This window comes from Triplophysa rosa, linkage group LG22 (assembly GCF_024868665.1).
Source record: "Triplophysa rosa linkage group LG22, Trosa_1v2, whole genome shotgun sequence".
In the NCBI taxonomy this organism is placed as follows: Eukaryota; Metazoa; Chordata; class Actinopteri; order Cypriniformes; family Nemacheilidae; genus Triplophysa; species Triplophysa rosa.
Window position 1 is genome coordinate 10825902 of NC_079911.1, and position 24745 is coordinate 10850646.

Genomic DNA, 24745 nt, shown 5'->3' on the forward strand with positions numbered 1-24745 from the left:
GGGGGGGTACCTATCGGGCTCTGGTGGATTCCGGTTGCAACCAGACCTCGATCCACCAAAGCCTGATTCGATCCGTGGCATGGGATAAAGGCCGCGCGGTTAAGGTACGGTGTGTGCACGGGGATGTGGTTCAATATCCCCTCATGTCGATGCTGATAAAATTTAAAGGGAAAAAGCATAGAGTTGAGGTGGCCGTTAATCCGCACCTCCGACATCCGTTAATTCTAGGGACGAATTGGCCTGCTTTTCCAGAATTATTAAGGGTTTTATGCACGGATGTTGCTTGGGGAAAGGGAAACCGGGGGAGGCGAGGGCTCGTGCAGGCGGGCAGTACAGAACCCGGCTCGCAGGGGTCTGGCTCCGGGGGAGGAGAAAGCGGGATCGAGAGGCTGATCCTCTCGGACCGCGATGACTTTCCCCTGGAGCAGGCCCAGGACGAGACCTTAAAACGGGCTTTTGAGCATGTCTCGTCCATTGACGGGCAGCCGGTGCAGCCTGCCCGACCTCTCACCTACCCCTATTTTGCACTTCGGAACAATCGGTTATATCGAGTGGCCCAAGACACTCAGACCAAAGAGGATATAACCCAATTATTAGTTCCAAAGAGCCGCCGGGAAATGCTTTTTCAGGCGGCTCATTGTAATCCAATGGCAGGACATCTGGGGCAAACTAACACATTAAATCGTCTCATGGCCCGGTTTTTTTGGCCGGGCATTCACGACAATGTGCGCAGGTGGTGCGCGTCTTGCCGTGAATGTCAGTTGGTGAATCCACCGGCCACACCAAAAGCGCCATTGCGCCCTCTTCCGTTGATGCAGGTCCCCTTCGAACGAATTGGGATGGACCTCATCGGGCCATTAGAACGATCAGCACGGGGACATCGGTTTGCTTTAGTCATAGTGGACTATGCAACCCGATATCCCGAGGCAGTAGCCTTGCGCAACATTTCGGCAAAGTGTGTTGCGGAGGCTCTGTTTCGTATCATCTCCCGGGTGGGGATCCCCCGCGAGGTCCTCACGGATCAAGGCACGGCGTTCATGTCACGCACACTGCGCGAGCTATACGAATTATTGGGCATTAAATCGATCCGGACCAGCGTCTTTCACCCACAAACAGACGGCCTGGTGGAGCGGTTTAATCGCACATTAAAGACCATGATTCGTAAGTTCGTACACGAGGACGCCAAAAATTGGGATAAGTGGTTGGAACCCCTATTGTTCGCGGTACGGGAGGTCCCGCAAGCCTCCACAGGGTTTTCCCCGTTTGAGCTTCTTTACGGGCGGCAACCTCGAGGGGTGCTGGACGTATTGAAGGAAACCTGGGAGGACGGGCCGTCCACGAGCAAAAATGAAATTCAGTATGTCATGGACCTGAGAACAAAACTCCATACACTGGGGCGGCTATCTATGGAGAATTTGTTACAGGCCCAGGACAAGCAAAGCCGCGGGTATAATAGGGGAACCAACTTGCGAAAATTCACTCCGGGAGAGAAGGTACTTGTATTACTCCCTACTTCCAGTTCAAAATTACTTGCAAAGTGGCAAGGACCCTTTGAGGTTACACGGCAGGTAGGGGATCTCGATTATGAGGTCGTACGAACAGACAGGCGGGGAGCACGGCAAATTTACCACCTCAACCTCCTTAAAAAATGGAGTGAGGAGGAGTCCGTGATGTTGGCGACGGTGGTAACGGGAGAGGATGATCTCGGGCCGGAGGCGAATGTTAAACATCAATCCCTCGCCCTGGCCCCGGGGGGAGATCACCTCTCACCCTCGCAGCTCACGGATGTGGCCCGCCTGCAGGCGGAATTTGCGGATGTGTTCTCCCCCCTGCCTGGTCGCACGAACCTTATTCAGCACCACATTGAGACCGAGCCGGGGATAGTGGTACGAAGTAGACCCTACCGGTTACCTGAACACAAGAAAAAGGTGGTTCAGGGGGAATTAGACGCGATGTTGAAGTTGGGGGTAATAGAAGAGTCTAACAGTGACTGGGCGAGCCCGATAGTTTTAGTCCCTAAAACGGACGGCTCGATACGGTTCTGTGTAGACTATCGCAAGGTGAATGCCGTGTCGAAATTTGACGCGTATCCCATGCCGAGGATTGACGAGTTGTTAGATCGGCTAGGCACCGCTCGTTTTTTTTCGACGCTGGATTTGACGAAGGGATATTGGCAGATCCCTCTTTCCCCAGTGTCTAAAGAGAAGACAGCCTTTACCACGCCGTTCGGATTGCACCAATTTGTCACCCTTCCGTTCGGCTTGTTCGGAGCTCCGGCCACCTTCCAGCGCCTCATGGACCGCATCCTCCGGCCACATGCAACATATGCGGCTGCCTATCTGGATGATATTATCATCTACAGCAATGATTGGCAGCGGCATATGGAGCACCTGAGGGCGGTCCTGGGGACGCTGAGGGAGACCGGGCTCACGGCCAACCCGAAGAAGTGTGCGGTTGGGCGGGTGGAGGTCAGGTATCTGGGCTTCCACTTGGGTCATGGGCAGGTGCGTCCCCAAATTAACAAGACGGCAGCGGTTGCGACCTGCCCGAGGCCTAAGACCAAAAAGGAGGTGAGACAGTTTCTGGGGCTGGCGGGATATTACAGGAGGTTTGTGCCCAATTATTCGGAGCTTGCCAGCCCGCTGACTGATCTCACTAAAAAGGAGGCACCAGATCCGGTCCAGTGGACGGAGCGGTGCCAGCAGGCTTTTACCCAAGTTAAGGCTGCCCTGTGCGGCGGGCCGCTCTTACACTCGCCTAATTTTTCTCTTCCTTTTTTTCTGCAGACCGACGCGTCGGACAGAGGGCTGGGAGCTGTCCTGTCCCAGGAGATGGGGGGAGAGGAGCGGCCGGTGCTGTATATTAGCCGCAAGCTCTCAAAGAGGGAGGCTAAGTACAGCACCATCGAGAAAGAGTGTCTGGCGATCCGGTGGGCCGTTCTCACCCTCCGGTATTATCTCCTGGGGCGGGAATTCACCCTCTGGTCGGATCACGCGCCCCTCCAATGGCTCCACCGCATGAAAGATACCAACACGCGGATCACCCGTTGGTATCTGGCTTTACAGCCATTTAAATTTAAGGTGATCCACAGGCCGGGGGCACAGATGGCTGTGGCCGACTTCCTCTCCAGGCGAAGGGGGAGGGGGGAGGCTGCAGGCCGGAGGGCTCCCCGGCCTGAGTCGGGCGGTGGGGGTATGTGGCAAGGGGTGTGTGATTTAGCAAGGTCTGCAGCGGGAGAGAAGGCTGAGAGAAGAGTGGTGAGTAAATGGGGTGCGAAGTGCAAATGATGATCAGCTGTCCTCTATTCCAGTGATTGGTGTGGGGATGCATATAAACAGCTCGGAGACAGGAGCCGTGGGTGTGAGAGCCAGCAGAGTCTACCAGAGAGAGAGAGAGAGAGAGAGACAGAGCCAGTGCCAGTAAGAGGACTGCTTCACGAGAGGATCGTCAGCTCCAGTGGAATACGGAGGCTGGAAACAGAGACGCGCAGCGTCAGCATTAGACTGAGATATAATTTTGTGAATAAACGTATCTTTCTCTCCAGTAGACAACCTGACCCCGATCTCTTCCTTCTCACCTACACGAACTTTACTACAGCTATATAACTCCTTACTTAGGCTTATAATGACCTTTAATAGGCTTTGTCCATCATTTACCTATGAGGGTCCCATTAAATAAGTTACGAATGTACATGCCACACGTAACACTTTTGGCACGGCTCCCATAGGTAGCTAATGGACACACCATTTTTAAGCTTCTGGAGCACAACTGCGAGCCTTAATGCACGTCATTGTGAAGGGCTGTTCCTCTTATACACTCTACTGATGGTTTAAGCTGGATAAATCATTGCCAAAGCAAACGAGACCACTGACAGGGGTCTTACTCTGTGTACCTAATTTTTGGTAGTTTGGCTGTTTAAGCGTCTGTCACACAGCCACTGGGCTCAAATGAGGGAGTCAGCTCCGAGACGGGGTCCCCCGGGGCGCCGGGTGGCGTTCGGGTCTTCGGGGGCGTCGGGCAGGCCTCCCTCAAGTTTAGGGGCGGGAAGCCCCGCCCAAAATACGTTACAAGGGGCACGCGTAGGCTTCTCATGTACGTCGGGGTCCGGAGCCGGCCCGTAGGCTGCAAGGGGGATGTTCAGGCACTCTTCGGGAGGCCCGGTCGCAACCTGATCGGCGCGCGTGGCTTAGGCTTGGACCGTACGTCGAGTCGCCCCCTCGCGGTTCTTCCCAAGAGAGCGCCTAACCCTTCGTTCCGTGACTCAAAAATTAGGCACTTTGGGCATTTTTCTGGGGTCCCCCGGGCGTCGCCGCCGCCCCATGACGCTTCCGTTCGATCGCGGGTGCTCTCCCCTTCGTTTCGGCACCGCCGGGCGACCTGGGAAAAATTTGGGGTGTCGGCGTGCAGCGTCCATAACTAGCCGTCCGGCGCGTGTCAACTAAGTTACACGTTACGTTTGATGGCCTTAGGCATGCCATGTGTCCCAGGAGCCTCTGAAAAAGTTTCAGGGGAACCGCTGACTGCGTGAAATGATCCAGGCAGTTCAACACCGACTGGGCACGTGCTGCGGACAGTCGCGCTGTCATGGTGACAGAGTTGAGTTCCATACCAAGATAGAGGATGCTCTGCACGGGGGAGAGCTTGCTCTTCTCTCGGTTGACCTGTAGCCCCAATCGATCTAGGTGCCGGAGCACCAGGTCCCTGTGTGCACACAACAGATCTCGCGAGTGTGCCAAGATAAGCCAGTCGTCGAGATAGTTGAGTACCCGCACACCCCTCTCCCTGAGGGGAGAGAGGGAGGCCTCCACGATCTTCAACAGAGCGAAGGAGAGGACTCTGTACTGATATGCCCGACCCTCAAAAGCGAACGGGCAATGACGAGGGAGAATCGAGACATGAAAGTAGGTCGATTGCCATGAACCAATCCTGACATCTGACAGATGCCAGGATGCGCTTCTGCGTGAGCATCCTGAACGGCAGCTTGTGCAGGTGTCTGTTCAGGGTACGCAGATCTAGGATGGGGCGCACCCCCCCGCCTTTTTTGGGGACGATGAAGTAAGGGCTGTAAAACCCCTTGGACATCTCGGCTAAGGGGACGGACTCGATCGCACCCTTTGCCAGAAGGGTGGCGACCTCGCCCCGTAGTACGGGAGCATCCCGGCCTCTTACCGAGGTGGCGAGGATGCCCCGAAACTTGGGCGGGTTTCTGGTGAACTGGATCGCGTAGCCGAGACGGATCGTTCTCCTCAGCCACCGTGACGGTGTGGGAAGCTTGAGCCAAGCTCCCAGGGACCGCGACAGGGGGGCTAAGGGTACGATCTGCTTCATCGACCCCCCGGGGGGTGGTTCGATGGCTGGCAGTGCGGGTCTCTCGCCGGGGGGCCCCCGGGAAGAAGACTGGCTCTGCTGGTTTGCCTGCCTGGTGATGCAGCTCCACGCACCGTCGATCTGAGAGTGCTGAGGGCTGCAAAGTACTTTCGATGTTGCGCCTCGCCAAGACGCAACGTCGAGTGGCCGAACATCGTCTGACAGAGGGTGAGAGCAGCTGTGAAAAACACCCAGGGAGACAGGAAACTCTTTTTGTGAAAAAGTGGGTGCTAGGCCCCCGTAGGGTCCTAGCTGATGTTGGAACGGGGCAGGAACCGTCCCGGATCGACCGTCCAGCGATGGTATGGCTGGGATCGGGCCGGATGGTGTTAACCTCCCTGGGGTCTTCCTGTCAGGGTTGCTTCTTCCTCGAAGGTTGCTGACGGGGTGGTGGTCTCCCCTTCGACGTCCTTTTCCGGGGTGCCGCCTGGGAAGGGAGCACTGGAACTGGAGCTGGCTTCGAAGAGGGCCGGGGCTGCTGGGGAGCAGAGGCCGCACAGGATCTCGAAGGCCTGTGTGCGGCCGAGTCCCGGCGGGGTAGGATGTGGCTAATCGCCTCCGTCTGCTTCTTCACCGTCGAGAAATGCTGAGCGAAGTCCTCGACAGTGTCACCAAACAGCAAACATATCTTTCATATGTATAAATTAGGGCTGTCAACGTTAACGCGTTAACGCATGCAATTATTTTTTTCAAATTAACGTGTGAAAAATATTTAACGCAATTAACGCAGCATCCATTTGTTTTGACATTCTTTGTCTAGCGTTACATTATGTAATCACGCTCTTATTCGTGTACAGGCTTTTAAACCAGTTAAGCGCGATTTTAAACAGTTGCTTTGACGCATTCAATGAAGATAGACAGCTTCTAAACTGTGGGACGCGGCAAAACGCAAAGCGAGGTCCAGTCTGGTGTAAACAGTCATGGGCTGAAGGCTGCGTCGGTGAATCTCTGTGAGACAGCGCATCCGTGTTAAGTTCTCTTTCGTGCTTGCATGGATAAAACCATACAAGATTATGTCAGAAAGCCCGTTTTGTCTAGCATTTTCTTAAGCAAGACTTCAAAGTGTAAAATAAAATCTTAAATGAATGCAAAGAGTTGTGAAAATGGGAGTACGGTGACGTCAGATCTGCGTACTGAGACTCTTAAAGGGGCCACGTTCTTAAACGTGCTGCTGTGACTCCTGTCACTAATGTTAACTAAAGAACAAAATAAAAGAAGAAATGAATGTGATTTTGTAGCTTTAATGAGAATTATTCTGCATTTAATTTATAATTTAGCATTAAAGACTGTAAAGTGTTTGAGAACTTCCTTCGATTTCTGTATATTTCATGATAGCTCTCAATTATATTGTTGAATGGCTATAATTAATCTTAAAATAATCAATTTAATAGAGACATCAGTTACAGTACTAATATCAAAATGTTTTCTTTCATTCATAAAATGACGCTGTTAAAGAAATATGTTGTTTCTACATCAATTTGAAGATTAAATGTGAAATTATTAAAATGTAAAAGTATATTTGAAAATATTATTGTTATGTGCGATTAATCGTGATTAATCACAGAAAATGTGTGATTAATCCGGTTAAATTTTTAATCGATTGACAGGACTATTATAAATATATATCAACGCAATCTGATGGGAATTCATACCTATTTTACAAGGTGGCTCATTCATGTGAATTCCTATTTCCTACAATCTCATTGGTATGTTTTAAGTTTCCCCCATGACGTTAGGTTTAGGGATGGGTTTAGAGGAGCCTCATTGCTTTGCCACCTCGTGAAACTCACGTTTTTTAGCAAAATTAGCCTTTGCGGTTGTGATTTTAGGGTTTGGGGTGAAGTAAGGTGTTAGTTAGCCACATCCTAAAATATGTACGACTTCTTTTGATATCAGGTTATAAATATATCAATGTAAATACACACGCAGTCTGTGCTGAGTGACACAAAAAGAAAGTTGTGCTGAGTGACATTAAAAAAAGGTTGTGCTCACTGACAACAAAAAATGGGGAACGCATTAATAGATTCCAGAGCGTGTCTATGCCACGATATGCCGTGAGACTGAGTTGAAAGTTTATCAACATTAATAATAACAAAGACAATGTCATGGGCAATATTAGGCTATAAACGTAATGATTTTGCCATAATCATGCAGCCCAACCATAAGGTATTTTAATTTTACATGACAAGAAACATGACAAGAAAAATCTTACTTTCACTTTTTATTACTTTGGTCATGTATATATTGGCAAATAACCTTGGCTAGTTTAATAAAAAAAAAAAAAATTTGTTAACGAACTTTCAAATTTTGTTTTGAACTGTTCATGTTCATGAATGAACCTGTTTTCTTCTGGGTATGTTAGCCATGGAGCTAGGGAAGTCGATTGTCTTTTCTCTTCGGTGTATTCTTATTTTGTAAGGGTATTTAATTCATTTATCTTTCTACTTTTGTTTGTCATTTTGGCCAAACCCCTTCCAAAGATTTGTGCTTCCTTTGCCAACTTACAAAAGAAAGAGAAAATGAATATTTCATTATGCGTAGAACTTTGTTGTTGTGGTTCTTTTTTGCTGGAACAAGAGAAGTGGCGGCGTTTCACCAAAACCTAGGGTATGGCGAAGCTGAAAGAATGCACAAACATGCACAGAGACCCATACCCTCATATCATTTAAAATGTTCTTAATTCTGCAGCAAAAGGGCGACTCCAACAAAATATCTACTAAACCATCTGTCATTTATACTATGTGTGACAATTGCTTCAAACCCAGAGCCAGATGTTGTCATTACAACGACTACGTTAATCGGGTACGATTCTAAAATATACAACAAACATTAAATTAAATTTACAGCAAACACGATTCAATTTAAAAGATGTCTTACTTTGTCGCAGTGCAGTTTATTGCATAAGTAGCGGCTAGGTTGAAGCAGTGCAAAATCCACGTGTAATCCAAAATGACGCGCGGATATTTAGTGCAATGAACTGCGACTGCGCAACACTGGCACATGGAGTACATTTTTTATTTTATGTATTCACAGATAACGTAACAAATATTGTTCATCTTGCAGTATTTATAAATCAGTATTTATAAATCTGGCTTGGGCAGATGAGATTGTTATGTGACTGTTAAAATGAAAAATAATAATTGCCATATGTCGACATCAAAGACCTCACTACTTACCCCTTACCTTACCGTACACTTTATTATTAAACAGGTGTTTAATAATAAAGTGTACGGTAAGGTAAACGGTAAATTACAGTAAGGTAAACGGTACATTTTCAACAAAATTAAGAAACTATTTTTAAAAAATGCCTTACAGGTGTATGGCATTTTTTTTTAAATAGTTTCTTAATTTTGTTGAAAATAAATGCCTGCATGATTTAATATGTGATTTGAAAATGTAGACAAGCAAAAGGTGGATTCGAACCTGCATGGCAGGTACTGTCAAATTTAGAAGTCATATGTCTTACTCACTGCACCATTAAAATTGTTATTGAGTGCCCATGCAAGAAATATTTGTATTATCTTTAATGAGCATCACTATGCACACTTTGTTTCCACTGTTCTGTCTGAATGCTAGGGTATGGCAACTGCCATACTCTGCCATACACAAACGCACAGCCGTTCATTTTTTTTTTATTCTTATTTTATTTTTAGTCAAATATTGTTACGGGCCCTCCCAACCCTAGACTGGCGGGGACGTAACACAAGACTTTAGGAAAATGTATTGGTTAATATATTGGTAATAAATACATTCTCTGATAATGTATATTTCACGTTTTGACAGCAGATGTCACATCCATAAAACTGAAATCGCTTGGCTACAAAAAAATGATATACAAAAAATTATGAATGCTACATGACTAGACACATTTAGGTGCTATTTGTCTTACTTTACTGTAAATACTGACTGTATAATTGGTTAAACACACTTTTTGAAAACTAGAACACTTAAACACCGTAATGATATAGATATATTACAGATCCATCAAGCACATTTTTTAAATGATAATAACATTCTAAAAAAAATAGTTATCAAAAGATATATTTTGCTTATATTATGACTCCTTGAACATGATACAGATTAAATAGGCTATATGTTTGAAAACTATTCCAGTTAAGCTTCTTACCAGGCTCATTGGTCATGGTGTAATGGTTTCAGCACCACCGGCCACGCCCCCCATGTCGTCATCGCCAGCTCGCTTCACCCGTTCCCTCTCCCCGGAGTTCTGAACTCAGTTTCCCAGCATGCACCGCACATCCACCATTGTTGATTAGTCCACACCTGCATCACATCATCAGGATTATATTTAAGTTTGCACCTTTTTGTTCTTCCCTGTTCAGTCTTGTTGTCTTCACTGCAATTCTTTACCCCGATAAGTAATACTTACCTGTTTTTGGATATTCCTGTTTTTGAAATACTTACCTGTATTTGGATATTCCTGTTTTTGAAATACTTACCTGTTTTTGGATATTCCTGTTTTTAAAAAAAATAACAAATTTTAGAAAATACAAATTTTTGAAATACTTACCTGTTTTTGGATATTCCTGTTTTTGAAATACTTACCTGTTTTTGGATATTCCTGTTTTTGAAATACTTACCTGTTTTTGGATATTCCTGTTTTTGAAATAAACTCCTTTTTCTTATCTACCTCCGTGGTGTGCTCTCCGTCTACCAGAACCCTGACAGTAGACTGAACCACACACCATGACCACACCACAGACTTCTCCCTGTCCTTCACCTCCAGCTCCCTCTGATCCCCTCTCTGAACTGGTCACCCTACTCCGGAACCAACCCGCACCTGCACTCCTTCCGTCTAACCCACCATCGGCGTCTAGTCCCATGGCCCTACCCAACCGATATACTGGCTCCGTGGAGGAGTGTAGCGGGTTCTGTCTCCAATGTGAGCTCTACATACAGTTGCACCCCGGTCAATTCTCCACGGACAAATCCAAGGTAGCCTTCATCATCTCCCTCCTGAGCGGTAAGGCCCTGAACTGGGCATACGGGATTTGGCAGGCCGGAGGACCACTTACCACTAATCTGAAGTCTTTTCTTGAGCACTTTAAAGGGGTCTTTGGCCAAGCAATGGATTACCTTTCGGTGCACGATCTACTGCTGAGGCTTCGACAAGGACGCCTTTCAGTGGCGGATTATGCCCTCCAGTTCCGCACCCTTGCGGCGACCAGTGGATGGAATGAGCCGGCGCTTGTCTCGGTCTACCGCCAAGGGCTACAGAACTCGATCCGATTACACATGGCCATCTACGATGACTCGGTCGGTCTGGAGGCTCTCATACAACGATCCATTAGTATAGCCCAACGTCTGTCAGCCTGTTCGCCGTCATCACCCGGTACATTTCCTCCACGGGTTACGACCTCTGCTTCCCGGACTTCTTCAGACCCAGAACCCATGGATGTGGAACGTTTTCGACTATGTCCTGTGGAACGTACACGGAGGCGGAACCTTAACCTTTGTCTGTACTGTGGAGGGTCAGGTCATCGCCTAGCCGTCTGCCCCGTCCGTCCGGCTCGACCAGCGGTGAGTTCTATCCATACACCGGCCTCCTTAACTCACCTTGCTCTTACCCAAGTGGTCATTATTGCACCTAACTTCTCTGTTCCAGTCCACGCCCTGATTGACTCTGGAGCCGCCGGGAACTTCATTTCTCTGAATCTTCTTACTCAGTTGGGCTTCCCACGCCTAAGGAACGGGAGGACCATGTTTGTGCAAGACATCCTAGGAAAACCGCTGGGCCGAGGTCGGATCACACACCATTCCCCACCCATCACCCTTCACATCTCTCCCAGGCATACGGAGAAGATCTCCTTCTGGGTACTGGAGGGGTCCACCTCCGATATCGTCCTGGGACGACCCTGGCTGATGGAACGTCAACCTATCGTGGACTGGCGCACTGGCATCATATCCGGATGGGCGGGTCGCCCCGCCAACACCAGGGTCCCGATCAAGGAGGAAACTTTCCTAAAACCGGTACTACCCATCCTAGCCACTACCGTCGAGAGTCCTGAGGTCCTCAACTAAGGGGAGGTTCCCGTAGATTATAGGTCGTTCCAGGACGTCTTCTCCAAGCTGAGGGCTACGGAGCTGCCTCCTCACCAGCCATGGGACTGCGCCATTGAGCTGCTGCCTGGGGCCACAATGCCCAAAGGAAAGATCTATTCCTTGTCCATCCCGGAGCAGAAGGCCATGGAGGAGTAAATCGAGGAGGCATTACAACAAGGTTTCATCCGACCGTCTGTCTCCCCTGCCGCGTCAAGCTTCTTCTTCGTAGGGAAAAAGGATGGAGGTCTTCGTCCCTGCATAGACTATCGGGTTCTCAATCGTCACACCAAGCGCTTCGCCTATCCTCTTCCCCTGATACCTGCTGCCCTGGAACAGTTACGCCATGCCACATTGTTCACCAAGCTGGATCTAAGAAGCGCCTACAACCTGATTCGGATTCGCCCAGGTGACGAATGGAAAACGGCCTTTGTGACTCCCAACGGTCATTACGAATATAAGGTCATGCCCTTCGGCTTGGTGAACGCCCCAGCAGTGTTCCAGAGCTTTATGAATGAGATCTTCCGGGACCTGCTGGGGAAATTCTTTATAATTTACCTCGACGATATACTTATTTACTCCCACTCTCGACCCGCTCACGTTACCCATGTCTCCATCGTCCTCCAACGCCTACGCCAACATAAACTATACCTGAAACTTGAGAAATGCCAGTTTCACCAATCCACCATACAATTTCTGGGTTATATCATCTCTTTCAACCACGTTACCATGGATCAGGGGAAGGTGGAGGCGGTCCAGAACTGGTCACAACCCCATACGGTGAGGGAGATGCAGCGGTTTTTAGGATTTGCTAATTTCTACCGGCGCTTCATCGCTGGATTCAGCTCTATTGCAGCTCCCCTCACCGCCATGACTGGAAAAGGCTCGAGATCCCTGTCCTGGAATCCCGAAGCTCTCAAAGCTTTTGACCAGATGAAGCAAGCCTTCTGTACTGCTCCTACCCTACTTCTACCCGACCCAGACCTGCCTTTTCTCGTGGAAGTGGATGCCTCTTCGACCGGGGTAGGAGCGGTGCTCTCTCAGCGGCAGGGGAAGCCTCCTAGACTCCATCCATGTGCCTACTTCTCCCGCAAGCTATCCCCGGCGGAGTTAAACTACGACATCGGGAATAAAGAGCTCCTAGCCATCAAACTGGCTCTGGAAGAATGGCGACACTGGCTGGAGGGCGCGAACTATCCCTTCACCGTGATCACCGATCACCGTAACCTGGAGTACCTCAAAGAGGCCCGGAGGCTGAATTCTCGTCAGGCCCGTTGGGCACTCTTCTTCTCACGGTTCGACTTCAAAGTGACTTACCGACCTGGCTCGCAAAATGGCAAAGCTGATGCTCTCTCCAGACAACACTACGTCACCCCAGATTTAACCGAACCTGAACCAGTGCTTCCTCCAGCCCTGTTCGTCTGCCCCATCCAGTGGGCCCTCGACCGGGACATCGCTGAACTCCAACACCCTACTCCGCCGGGAGGTCCCGAGGGTAGGATCTTTGTGCCATCCGAGCTCCGCACTACCCTCGTGGACTCTGCTCATTCTGTTCCGGGATCAGGACACCCAGGCAGACAGCGCACCCTCTCGCTCATCTCCGCCCGATACTGGTGGCCTGGGATGACTCAGGACATCGCCCGATTCGTCAAAGGATGCTCAGTCTGCGCCATCGCAAAGACACCACGTCGCCTGCCGGAGGGAAAACTACTCCCATTGCCCATACCCCAACGACCGTGGTCTCACCTCGCAGTGGACTTTATCACCGACCTGCCCCTGTCTGACACATTCACCTGTATCCTGGTGGCAGTGGATAGGTTCTCCAAAGCATGCAAGTTGATTCCCCTCACTCAGCTCCCCACTGCACTAGAGACGGCTGAGGCCCTGTTTACCCATGTGTTTCGCAATTACGGGCTTCCTGAAGACGTTGTGTCAGACAGGGGTCCCCAATTCATCTCCCGGGTCTGGAAGGCCTTCTTCGGAATACTGAACATCTCGGTGAGCTTGACCTCCGGATATCACCCTCAGGCGAACGGCCAGGCTGAGCGGAAGATACAGGACATCGGGAGGTACCTGAGATCATACTGCCATACTCACCAACACAGCTGGCACCGTTTCCTACCCTGGGCGGAGTACGCCCAAAACTCCCTTCGACAGACCTCAACCGGTCTCACCCCGTTTCAGTGTATCCTAGGATATCAACCTCCCCTGTTCCCCTGGTCTGGAGAACCCTCATCGGTGCCAGCTGTCGATCACTGGTTTCGGGAGAGCGAGAGGGTCTGGGACTCAGCTCACCACCACCTCCAGCAGGCTATCCGCAGGCAGAAGCTCCATGCGGACGCCCGAAGATCCCCAAACCCCCAGTATGCTCCAGGGCAACGGGTCTGGTTGTCCACAAGGGACTTACGCCTGCGACAACCCTGCCGGAAGCTGAGTCCCAAATACATCGGACCATTCCTCATCACTCGACAGATCAATCCCGTCACCTTCCGCCTCCAGCTGCCCAAACACTACCGGATCTCCCCCTCCTTTCACGTTTCCCTTCTCAAACCCTTTATTACTCCTGTTTCTGTTTCCTCTACAGACCCTGCTGTAACAACAGATCTGCCTCCTCCTCCACCACCTCTGGACGCCGCCCAACAGATCTTCAGGGTAGAGGAGATCATGGACTCCAGGAGACGGGGAGGTCACCTCGAGTACCTAATCAACTGGGAGGGCTACGGACCTGAAGAACAATCCTGGGTACCACGGATTGACATTCTAGACCAAGCACTCCTACGAGAGTTCCACCAAACCCATCCTGAACGTCCGGGTCCTCGACTTCGAGGTCGACCCCGTCACCCTGGTAGGTCCGCTGGAGCGGACCATGGAGGAGGGGGTACTGTAACGGTTTCAGCACCACCGGCCACGCCCCCCATGTCGTCACCGCCAGCTCGCTTCACCCGTTCCCTCTCCCCGGAGTTCTGAACTCAGTTTCCCAGCATGCACCGCACATCCACCATTTTTGATTAGTCCACACCTGCATCACATCATCAGGATTCTATTTAAGTTTGCACCTTTTTGTTCTTCCCTGTTCAGTCTTGTTGTCTTCACTGCAATTCTTTACCCCGATAAGTATACTTACCTGTTTTTGAAATACTTACCTGTTTTTGGATATTCCTGTTTTTGAAATACTTACCTGTTTTTGGATATTCCTGTTTTTGAAATAAACTCCTTTTTCTTATCTACCTCCGTGGTGTGCTCTCCGTCTACCAGAACCCTGACACATGGCTGACCAGGTAAGGTACATGGAATACAAAGTCATGATGGACGATTGAAGCAGACCAGACCTAGGCTGGTGCTCCTACAAAATTAAACAAAAATAAAATTAGCATTTTCCTGAACTGAAACTAACAAATATTTTAATATATAAAAAACTGTAATATCTTTGAGACTGCAGCTATGATAAATACCTGAACTTTGGGCAGTACAGACAGAGCAGAAGCCATGACACAAAATAACATATTAAAGATAATGAAAAACATGTTGAGAACACATCCCTCTGACTGAGTGTAGATGCAATAAAATAGAGCTACAGCCATAAAGGACAGTGCTTAGTTGAGGACTGTGACTGATAACAAGGCTAGGATAAAAAACATACAGTTTAATGTAATTATAAATATTTATATTATATTATTATTATAGTTTTACCTACCTATGTACCAATATTTTGTATTTTCTTTTTCCATTTTATCAACCCAGGACTCATTCCATGAGTGGGCAAAGTTAATAAGAAGAACCAACTGGATTAGGATAAAGCAAAAAGCCCCCCAAGTTCCAACAATAAACCATGCTTAGAAAAGAGAAAGAAATGTGTTACAGTACATTAAACAAAATGCACAATTAGAATTGATATTGGTGCAAAAACATTGGTGCAAAAACAACTTTTATCAAAAAGAAGGCAACAACAATACAACAAAACACATAAAAGTCTATTGATTAATTATATATATATATATATATCAGATTTTCACTTTGCTGTTTTCATGGCAAAAGGATTTCTACATTAACGATATTACAACTTTCTTTTTAAGAAAATAAATAATGATATCAGTCAGTCTTTAACAACTGTTTAATATAAAATTCTGTAAAAAGAAATCACTTCATATTCATATACAGTGGCTTGCGAAAGAATTCAACCCTTTAATTTTATTCACATTTTGTGAATAACAACAATAATAATAATAAAATGTTTGTTAAAGCATTGTCTCATTTGCTCCTTTTTCAGCAAAGTGAAAAAAGAGAAGCGAATATCATCACAAGTCTGCGGTAGTGCGTGAGTCTGCTATTTACCCTGTTACCTTGTTTTAACTGTTGAACTGGACTGTTGCCTGTTGTTAGTTAAGATTATTTGAGCTTGTTTATTTAATTATTCGTTATTCGTTGACTGATTGCTGAGGTGTTAGTGTTTTTGTTCCGTTGGTACTGAAGTCACATTAAATTGCCGTTAGCCACTCGTTACGTCTTGACATTATAATTTTGCACTTAAAAAGCATGGAGCAAGTTGATCGCTGTTTGATCCGTGGCCCATTCAAGTCATTCAGGCTTTGTTTTGCTAATCGAGAAGGCGTGTTCCAGCTGTATTCTGTTCGCGCTAATCTCAACACATACTTAAGCACTGCCTCTGTGCTGGCGCGGTAAGCGTCCTCGTGTGAAGACCGACGAGAGTAAAGACCTTGCAACTCTACCTGCGCGACTCCACCGAGCAAAGACACCGGCAAGCCACATCACTACATTTAACATACAGTTAGGGCCATAAATATTTGGACAGAGGCACATTTTTTGTTATTTTAGCTGTGTATCAATATGTTTTCGAGTTACAGTTTTATAATAGATATTGTCTTAAAGTGCACACTCTCAGCTTTATTTAGAGTGTATTCACATCCAGATTAGCTGAAGGATTTAGGAATTACAGCTCTTTAATATGAAGCGCCCCCTTTTTCAAGGGACCAAAAGTAATTGGACAGTTGAATAAAAAGCTGTTTTATTCACATGTATGGGCTTTTCCTTAAATAATTTTGTCATAAATGAAGCATGTTAAACGTCTGGAGTTGATTCTACATGTGGTGTTTGCATTTGGAAGCTGTTGCTGTGAACCCACATCATGGGGTTCAGGGAGATCGCCATGCAAGTGAAACAGACCATAGTTAGATTTCAAAAACACTACAAATCCGTCAAAAAGATGCCAGGAACATTAAGAGCGGCCAAATCAACAATTTGGTACATTCTTTCTAAAACCAATCAGGTAGATTCCCGTTATCTCTTATTTTTATTAACCAATTGTTATTTTCTGCCACCAATATATCCCAGGCAACAAGGTGCGTATTTATTCGTGGTAGGCTGGCTATTACCTAATTTTTAAAATATATTTTTATATATCCTCGCCCACCACAATTATGTCATGGTCATCATGACCTGTTTCCCCTTCTTCACCTCCTTGGTAACTGTGGCCTTGCTCAATGTAGATTATAGTCATAGTAACGGGGCGGAACATGCCCAGATTTGGTCATACTGTAGGTTGGGGCCGGAAAAAGTCCCCAGATTTCATAAACACTGCCAGACATCAAAAACACAGCTGTGCAGGGTGCTTTTCAGAATCTCATACAAATGTGTTTAAAACGAAGAGCAATACATAGTGAATAATAAGATCAAAAACATAAAGACAGATCAAAAACATAAAGACATATCATGAAATTCCTCCATAATCTCTCCATAAAAATGCTTTCTAGAGCTTGTTCGGCTATTTCAGAAGTCTAATCTACCCATCCTATTCTTGAGGCTTTTGCACCTTGTTGTGAACCCTCTCTATTTTTTCTTTGTATTCTCTTTTATTGTTTTGATTGACAAACATTGACATATTTACCTCTTGGAGAGTGTTCTTCACTTGTCTGGACGTTGTGAAGGTGTTTTTCTTCATCATGGAGAGGATAATGTCATCATCCACCACTTTTATCTCATATGGACACCTAGGATTGTTTTGTTACTGAGCTCAGCGGTGTGTTGTTTTTTTCTTNCCTGTTTTTGAAATACTTACCTGTTTTTGGATATTCCTGTTTTTGAAATACTTACCTGTTTTTGGATATTCCCGTTTTTGAAATACTTACCTGTTTTTGGATATTCCCGTTTTTTGAAATACTTGCCTGTTTTGGGATATTCCCGTTTTTTGAAATACTTGCCTGTTTTGGGATATTCCCGTTTTTTGAAATACTTGCCTGTTTTGGGATATTCCCGTTTTTTTTAAATAAACTCCTTTTTCTTATCTACCTCCGTGGTGTGCTCTCCATCTACCAGAACCCTGACACTCTTTCTATTAATCCAGTAGTCTACCTTGTGCAACAAATTTGCTTTTGTATGAATGAAGCCGACTTGACGCGTCATGGCCGCGATCTAATCCTGTTTACATGAAATAAACCTGCTCGGGAGCAAACGGACCTGTTGCTACGACAACAAGTCCAGGATGAGCACCGAAGAACCGAACAATACAAGATTATGTGAAATTGTCAACAATCAAATCCAGCTAACTGAATCAGCGAGGTATGAAGAAAGGGCCCCTGCTGAGGAGCAAATTATTTTTTAATGCCCTGAAACCTTAAAGTTATGAAAGGTGTACTTTTTTCTTTACTGTGCTATGTCAATGCAAATGGTAAACAAACTAATGCACGTACAGTAAACCAAATAAAGAAACCAATAAAGAAGCATAAGAAATATTTTAAAAATTCACTTTCACTTGAACAATTAAAATCACCTAATCACATTTTTTTTGTAGAAAATGGAAGATCGTTATCAGAAATATGTCACATTACTATCAACAATACCTTTCTAAGGCCTCTACAAGTATTTTCACCTGAATTTCTCCTTTTTATCATAGATGTCCTCATTTGTCATTGACTCACCGACACTATGAAAAGATACAGATACATTAGTTACATCTGTGGTAAAATGGTAGAAATATCACAATTTAAACATTATACAGATTCCTTTGCGTGGCTTGATTCGTTTCTGTAAATTTTACATGTAAATATGTGTGAAATAGTCTTGCTGTCATGATCCTGTCCTTCCTGTCAATAGTTTCCTAGCTCTGTGGACAGGGTCGTGACAGTATCATGCCTTTTGTGTTTGTTATGTTTTGTGTGGAGACACATGGCCTTTGTTTTGACTTTGCGCCACGTGTCCTCCGGTTGCGTCTCTTAGCCCCGCTTTTCTGTTTGAGTCTTGTTAGTGATGCTTTGAAAAAGCATAATTATTCGAAAATACATACTTCTTATAATTATTCTTGTTCTGCCAAAAGTTTGGCACGCTGCTTGTCCTGCAGCTTTTGACGTAGACCCATGAATGAATACATCATATCGACGGGCCTATTCGGGAATGGTGTGCTATGACTTTTATAAGCGCCGGGTGGGAGGGGGGTGAAAAGCCACCTTAACTTAACATTGTGCCCAACTTTGAGGGATTGTAGCTCCGAGCGAGGATATCGTAGAAACATGATAATAATACACAATGGGGTTATCAGGCTCTATAAGAACATCACTCACAATGGGGTGTAAATTGCACCCCTGGGGTGTGAGAGCCTCCCCAAATTTCCGTATACTTATAATGGCGCCCACAGACTCCCATTCAAAACCTAGATACCTATATATTCACGTGTTATTTTTTCGCTTTGGACCCATGAATGACTACATCAAATCGAGCGGCCCATTGAGGAATGGTGTGTGATGACTTTTGGAAGCGATCGGGTGGAGGGGGTGCGATAGGGGGGCGAATAAAAACCCGAAAAATCCCATTGACTTAACATTGCGCCCTACTTTGACGGGTCGTAGCTCCAAGTGAGGATATCGTAGAAACATGAAAATAATACTCGATTTGAAGAGGCTATCAGGCTTTGTAAGAACATCACTCACAATGGGGTGTAAGTTGTACCCCTGGGGTGTAAGAGCCTCCCAAAATTTCCCAATCACAGGAAGCATGCCCATATAAGGCGTAAAACGTCCCATGTTGAATATCTTAGCAGTACAACCACTTAGAGACAAGGGGGTGGGCTCATTTTACCCAGGCTACCAATCAGTGTGACATGATCATTATGAAGTTATTAAGCCACGCCCATAGCAAAAATTTACAGCAACCTAGCAACCGATCCCATAGACTCCCATTATAAAAAGTCCATGTGGATATCTTTGCAACACAGTGTCGTAGAGACAAGGGGGTGGGCTCATTTGACTCACACAAACAATCAGTGTCACAGGATCATCTTGAAGCTATTAAGCCACGCCCATAGCAACAATTTACAGCAACCTAGCAACCGATCCCATAGACTGCCATTATAAAAGGTTCAGGTGGATATCTTTGCAACACAGTGTCATAGAGACAAGGGGGTGGGCTCGTTTTACTCAGGCAACCAATCAGTGTCCCAGGATCATCATGAAGCTTCGAAGCCACGCCCATAGCAACAAAACATGTCTGCCTAGCAACCGTTTAGCAATACCTATATCTCTGCATTGGAACATCGTAGAGAGACGGGGGTTGGTTCTTTACACTCATAGCTTAGAGCATCATCAATTGGCAGATGCTAAGCCACGCCCATAACAACCAAACAGGTTAGCCTAGCAACCATTTAGCAACACCTATATCTCTGCATCAGAACATCGTAGAGACACAGGGGTTGGTTCGTTTCACTCATAGCTTAGAGCATCATCAATTGGCAAAAGCCAAGCCACGCCCATAGCAACCAAACACATTAGCCTAGCAACCATTTAGCAAGACCTATATCTCTGTATCAGAACATCTTAGAGTCATGGTGGTTGGTTAGATTCATTAGTACTTAAAGTGTCATCACCCTAGTGCCGAGTTCCGTGGTTTGCCACGAAAGCATCACTCACAGTTTCTTTAGAAAATGTACTATGTAGTTTTAGTTTATTGTTTGCCCCATTGCGGGTTTAATATTTAATTAAAGTCTGTTTTAATTTCAACGACTGCCTGCGTTTGGGTTCTGCTTTCCACATATTGTGACACTTCCACTGAAACATTTAGGGTGCAGTGATTATCACCTAAATGCAGAAACACAGTAAGAACACTTACAGAACCACACAAAAAACACTGACCACAAGATCGCAACTGAAGATGTCTGAGAGTATTTAATGCAAAAAGAACACTGCGGGGCCAAAGAGACAGAAAACATTGAGAAGAGACGATGAAGACTTTATAAACGGTCATTATGTTAGAACATTGAAAAACAGAAAATATGACACAAAAGTACTAATACTCATTTCCCCCAAATTATCTTTTAAACATGGATAAAAGAGACAACTTCATAATATTATTTTTGTCATCTTCAGAAAGTGAGTGTGCTTCTAACAAAAGAACAATTAGTATCTATAAACTGATAAAACTGGAGGAAAATAAAAAGGTAATGCTGATATACCGAAATCCATCAACAAAACTAATAAACTAGGGTTTCTGATTTCTTTAAGTAGACAATTTGCTTCTTGAAGCCAACTGAATACCATGTTTAAGAACAACCCATAATCATTATAAAACAACACCGTGCCTTACGATGCATTTATTCCATTACAATAACGTTTCACCTCATTCGAAAACTTCTCTAGTTACTTTTTTTGAAAAATGACTATATAAGGAAAAAAATCTACTCAATTATCATTTTCAGACAAAATATCACATGTTCTTGACCACAATGGCACAGTGGTACTTATACTGTGTGAAGGCCAAAATGCAGAACTCTTCAAAGCAGTGTAGGACATCTACAGTAATATCATCTCCACCAGGACTGACAAGGTCAACAAATATTTTTGGCAATATGAACATTCCTGACAGAGAGAATCATATACCATATCTACGCCAATGCAGATGATGTAAACAGCCATAAAGTCAGTAGAAGAATAGAAGACACCAAGAAAATACAAACATCTCAACACACAGGTACACACATTTTATGTTTGTGCATTATGATAAACACAACATATTTCCAGTAAAAATTGAAGGACATTAATGTGCATTTCTGTCATCTTCAGGAAGTGAGCGTGTGAGGATCAGACGCTACAGATCAGTTCTAGTGTGTTTGGTGGTGCTGTGTGTTCTTCTACTGACTGCAGTCATAGTGCTGTGTGTCCTGATCTACACAAACAATCACCAGTTTCATATCACAGAAGAGAAAGATCAGCTACGAACCAACAATACCAAAATGACAGAAGAGAAAGACCAGCTACTAACCAAGAATACCAAACTCACAGAAGAAAGAGAGGAGCTACAAAGCAATCTTGATGGCTTAAATAAACAAGTTAAATCAAGAGAAAACTAACTTTCTGAAGTGTTCACATGAAAGAGGTCTGAACTAATAAACTACGCTGAGAGTCAATGATATACAGATAAAGTATGTCATTTTAAAGTATGCAAGCAGGCATGCAAGGGAAACTTGATGGGTGGCTCCTGAATTATTAAAAAAGAAATCCTGAGAAGTGAACAATCATTTTCCAAAATGAAATGATATATTTCACGTATACTACTATTGACGCAGACGTTACATCACAAGAATGTTTAGATTTTTTTGCTTAAAACGTGCAGAGAAAGTTGATATAAATAGTTGATTTCAGCTTGATGTTACATGATCTAAACCTATATATTGCAAGTTTGGGTATAGACATTGAACTAGACTATGCTAGACCAGGCTATAGTAGTCCTGAAAATACTGCTGAAAAAATGTTTTTAGACCCTCAGAACACATCAGAACACCTGCAGGCAACACAAATCTGTTAACATTATACTACATAATTAAGGGGCGGTTTACCAGACAGGTATTAATGCTAGTCCTAGACTAAAATAAATGTTAGAGCTGTCCAAACTGAAAACAACTCGAACTGACATTTAAAAATACATCAGTGCCATTGTGTTGTCTTAAGTAATGTTTTTTTGTAAGGCGTGTTTGTAGAAACTACTTAAATGTCCTAAATTAAACTAAGGTCTAGTCCTGTCTGGGAAACCGCCCCTAAATGAACAGAAGTCGTCATACAGTAAACTGAAGAAGGTTCTGTGTTAACAGATGGATGGAAACTTTTCAGTTTGAATTTGTACTACATTTCATCTGAGCTGAAGACCTGGACGGAGAGCAGAAGATCCTGTATAGAGAGAGGAGCAGATCTGATCATCATTAACAACAAACAGGAACAAGTGAGTGAAAGATGTCAAAACCCAACATAAGTTTTGGTGACATCACTTTGTAAATTGGCTAACAATGCTGTATGTTTGGGGAATATTATTATCCTTGTGCAAACAGTCTGCAACATATGAGACGTCTTGATTGATAGAGTATTGTGTGTGCATTTTGTTGCTTTGTGAGAGTTGAAAGCTGTCAGGTTTATGATATAAACGATTTTATTATATTTATGGTAAAGAGGAAATCTGGATTGGTTTGTCTGACAGTGAAAAGGAAAACACATGGAAATGGGTTGATGGCAGCACAATGACAACTGGGTGAGAATTCACTAAATGTAACTGATCAATAAATGATTCTCACAGTCAGTATCATATCACACAGCAATGAAGTTCTAATGTTCATCTATTGTTTCAGCTCCTGGGGGCCTGCAGAACCCAACGGCCATAGAACAGAGAACTGTATTATGTCTCATGAATCAGTGTGATATGATTATGCATGTGATTCAAATAATTCAATTTTTTTAATCATTTCATTAAAGCGATAGTCAGCAAAAATGAAAATTCTGTCATTATTTATTCACTCATTTGTCATTTCAAACCCGTATCACTTTCTTCTGCAGAAAGTAAGAATACATTTTAAAGAATGTTGGTAACCATGATAGCATGATAGCTTAACATATTGCTGTCATGTTGTTCACATTATGCATTTATTTTTTTTAATGCATTTGTAAAAGTAGAAATAGTTTCATAAATATTTATGGCTTCAAAGATACTTTGCATCGCCTTACCCCCACACATACAATAAACCTAACCACTTCTCAACCAAACACACCATGCAAGTAAAAGTACAGTTACAGGTATTTATTGCATAAATTGACCAAGACGCAAATGCATTCGACCGATTGTGTTCGTGGTGTAGACGTGAATGCGTTCCAGCAGCAGCGAAAGCCCGCCTAGTCTCCACCTTCGGACATAATGCGAGCATGTCCCCATTCACCTGTGTCACCGCTGTGCACTACACTTCCCACACTCTTAAAAATAAAGGTGCTTCAAAAGGTTCTTCGATGCCATAGACAAACCTTCTCTGTCTAAATAGTTCCATAAAGAACCTTTAACATCTGAAGTACCTTTCTGTTTGTAAAGGTTGTTTGTGGTGAAAATTATAAAAGTTAAGAAGAACCTTTGACTGAATGATTCTTTGTGCAACCAAAAATGGTTCTTCTATGGCATCACTGTGAAGAACCTTTTCTTGTGCAGAACTTCCCTATCACACACCCACATGCTGTCTGGTCTCGTCTTACAGAAGGATTGTCTACGTGTGTACCCCTGAGAATCTCATCTCCATACCTCTTGGGAATGGGCTACAAGGCCTGTGAACACAACAGGGAAAACACAGGCAGGTCAGACCGGGACCCGACACAAAAGGGCCTTCAATAAATATATACAGTACACACACATTTTACAATGATACAGTGGGATAGAAATTGTTTTAGTAAACACTGTGAAGTTGATGTTTTAATATACTTCATAATTAGTATTGTTTAAAATATTCTAAACATTTCCTGCACATGAAGGTCACATGAACAGACTTTGAACTCCACCCACATCTCTAAACTGAAGCTACAAATAGAATCAAGAAACAGACAGCATAAAGCAAACCACACATACATCAGCATTTGTGCATCTAAACATTGCTATCTCTGGTGCTTTGATACAGATGACTGTAATTCAGTTGTATATCAAAGTGGTTGTTTATCGCGCATGTTGGAACCATTGTGTCTCGATTCCTTTGGTTGGTTTGACCGAGTCTGAGGCAAACTTGTGATCTCATTGGCCAAAACAGCTAATACTAGCGAATGTAATGATATAATAATATAATAATAGGTGGACTTCACACCTCTTGCAAGGAGATGAATTATGCTTAGCACAAAATAAAATACTATTGTTCTGTTGACCTTTTTGCAGTTGAAGATGTTTTGCTCTACACTTCATTCTTCATGCAAATAAAATCATGGTTCTAACTAAATGGCTTTAAACATTGTGTGCATTTAAAGGACACATGACTGCTGAACTTCTCACACTTACCTAATATCAGTTGTTTTGTGGTTTGATTCATTGGTCA

At 44.7% G+C, this 24745-nt stretch overlaps 1 protein-coding gene across 1 annotated transcript in view; it reads left to right on the forward strand.

Annotated features, from left to right (window-relative positions):
* LOC130546435 (uncharacterized) overlaps positions 1-14615 on the forward strand; it is a 45565-nt gene extending 30950 nt beyond the window's left edge. The window contains 5 exon segments of the mRNA XM_057321700.1: positions 294-488; positions 1539-1893; positions 2050-2448; positions 10112-11302; positions 11423-14615. Coding sequence (XP_057177683.1) covers positions 294-488; positions 1539-1893; positions 2050-2448; positions 10112-11302; positions 11423-14391 — 5109 coding nt within the window. The 3' untranslated portion in view covers positions 14392-14615.
* The last annotated feature ends 10130 nt before the right edge of the window (positions 14616-24745 follow it).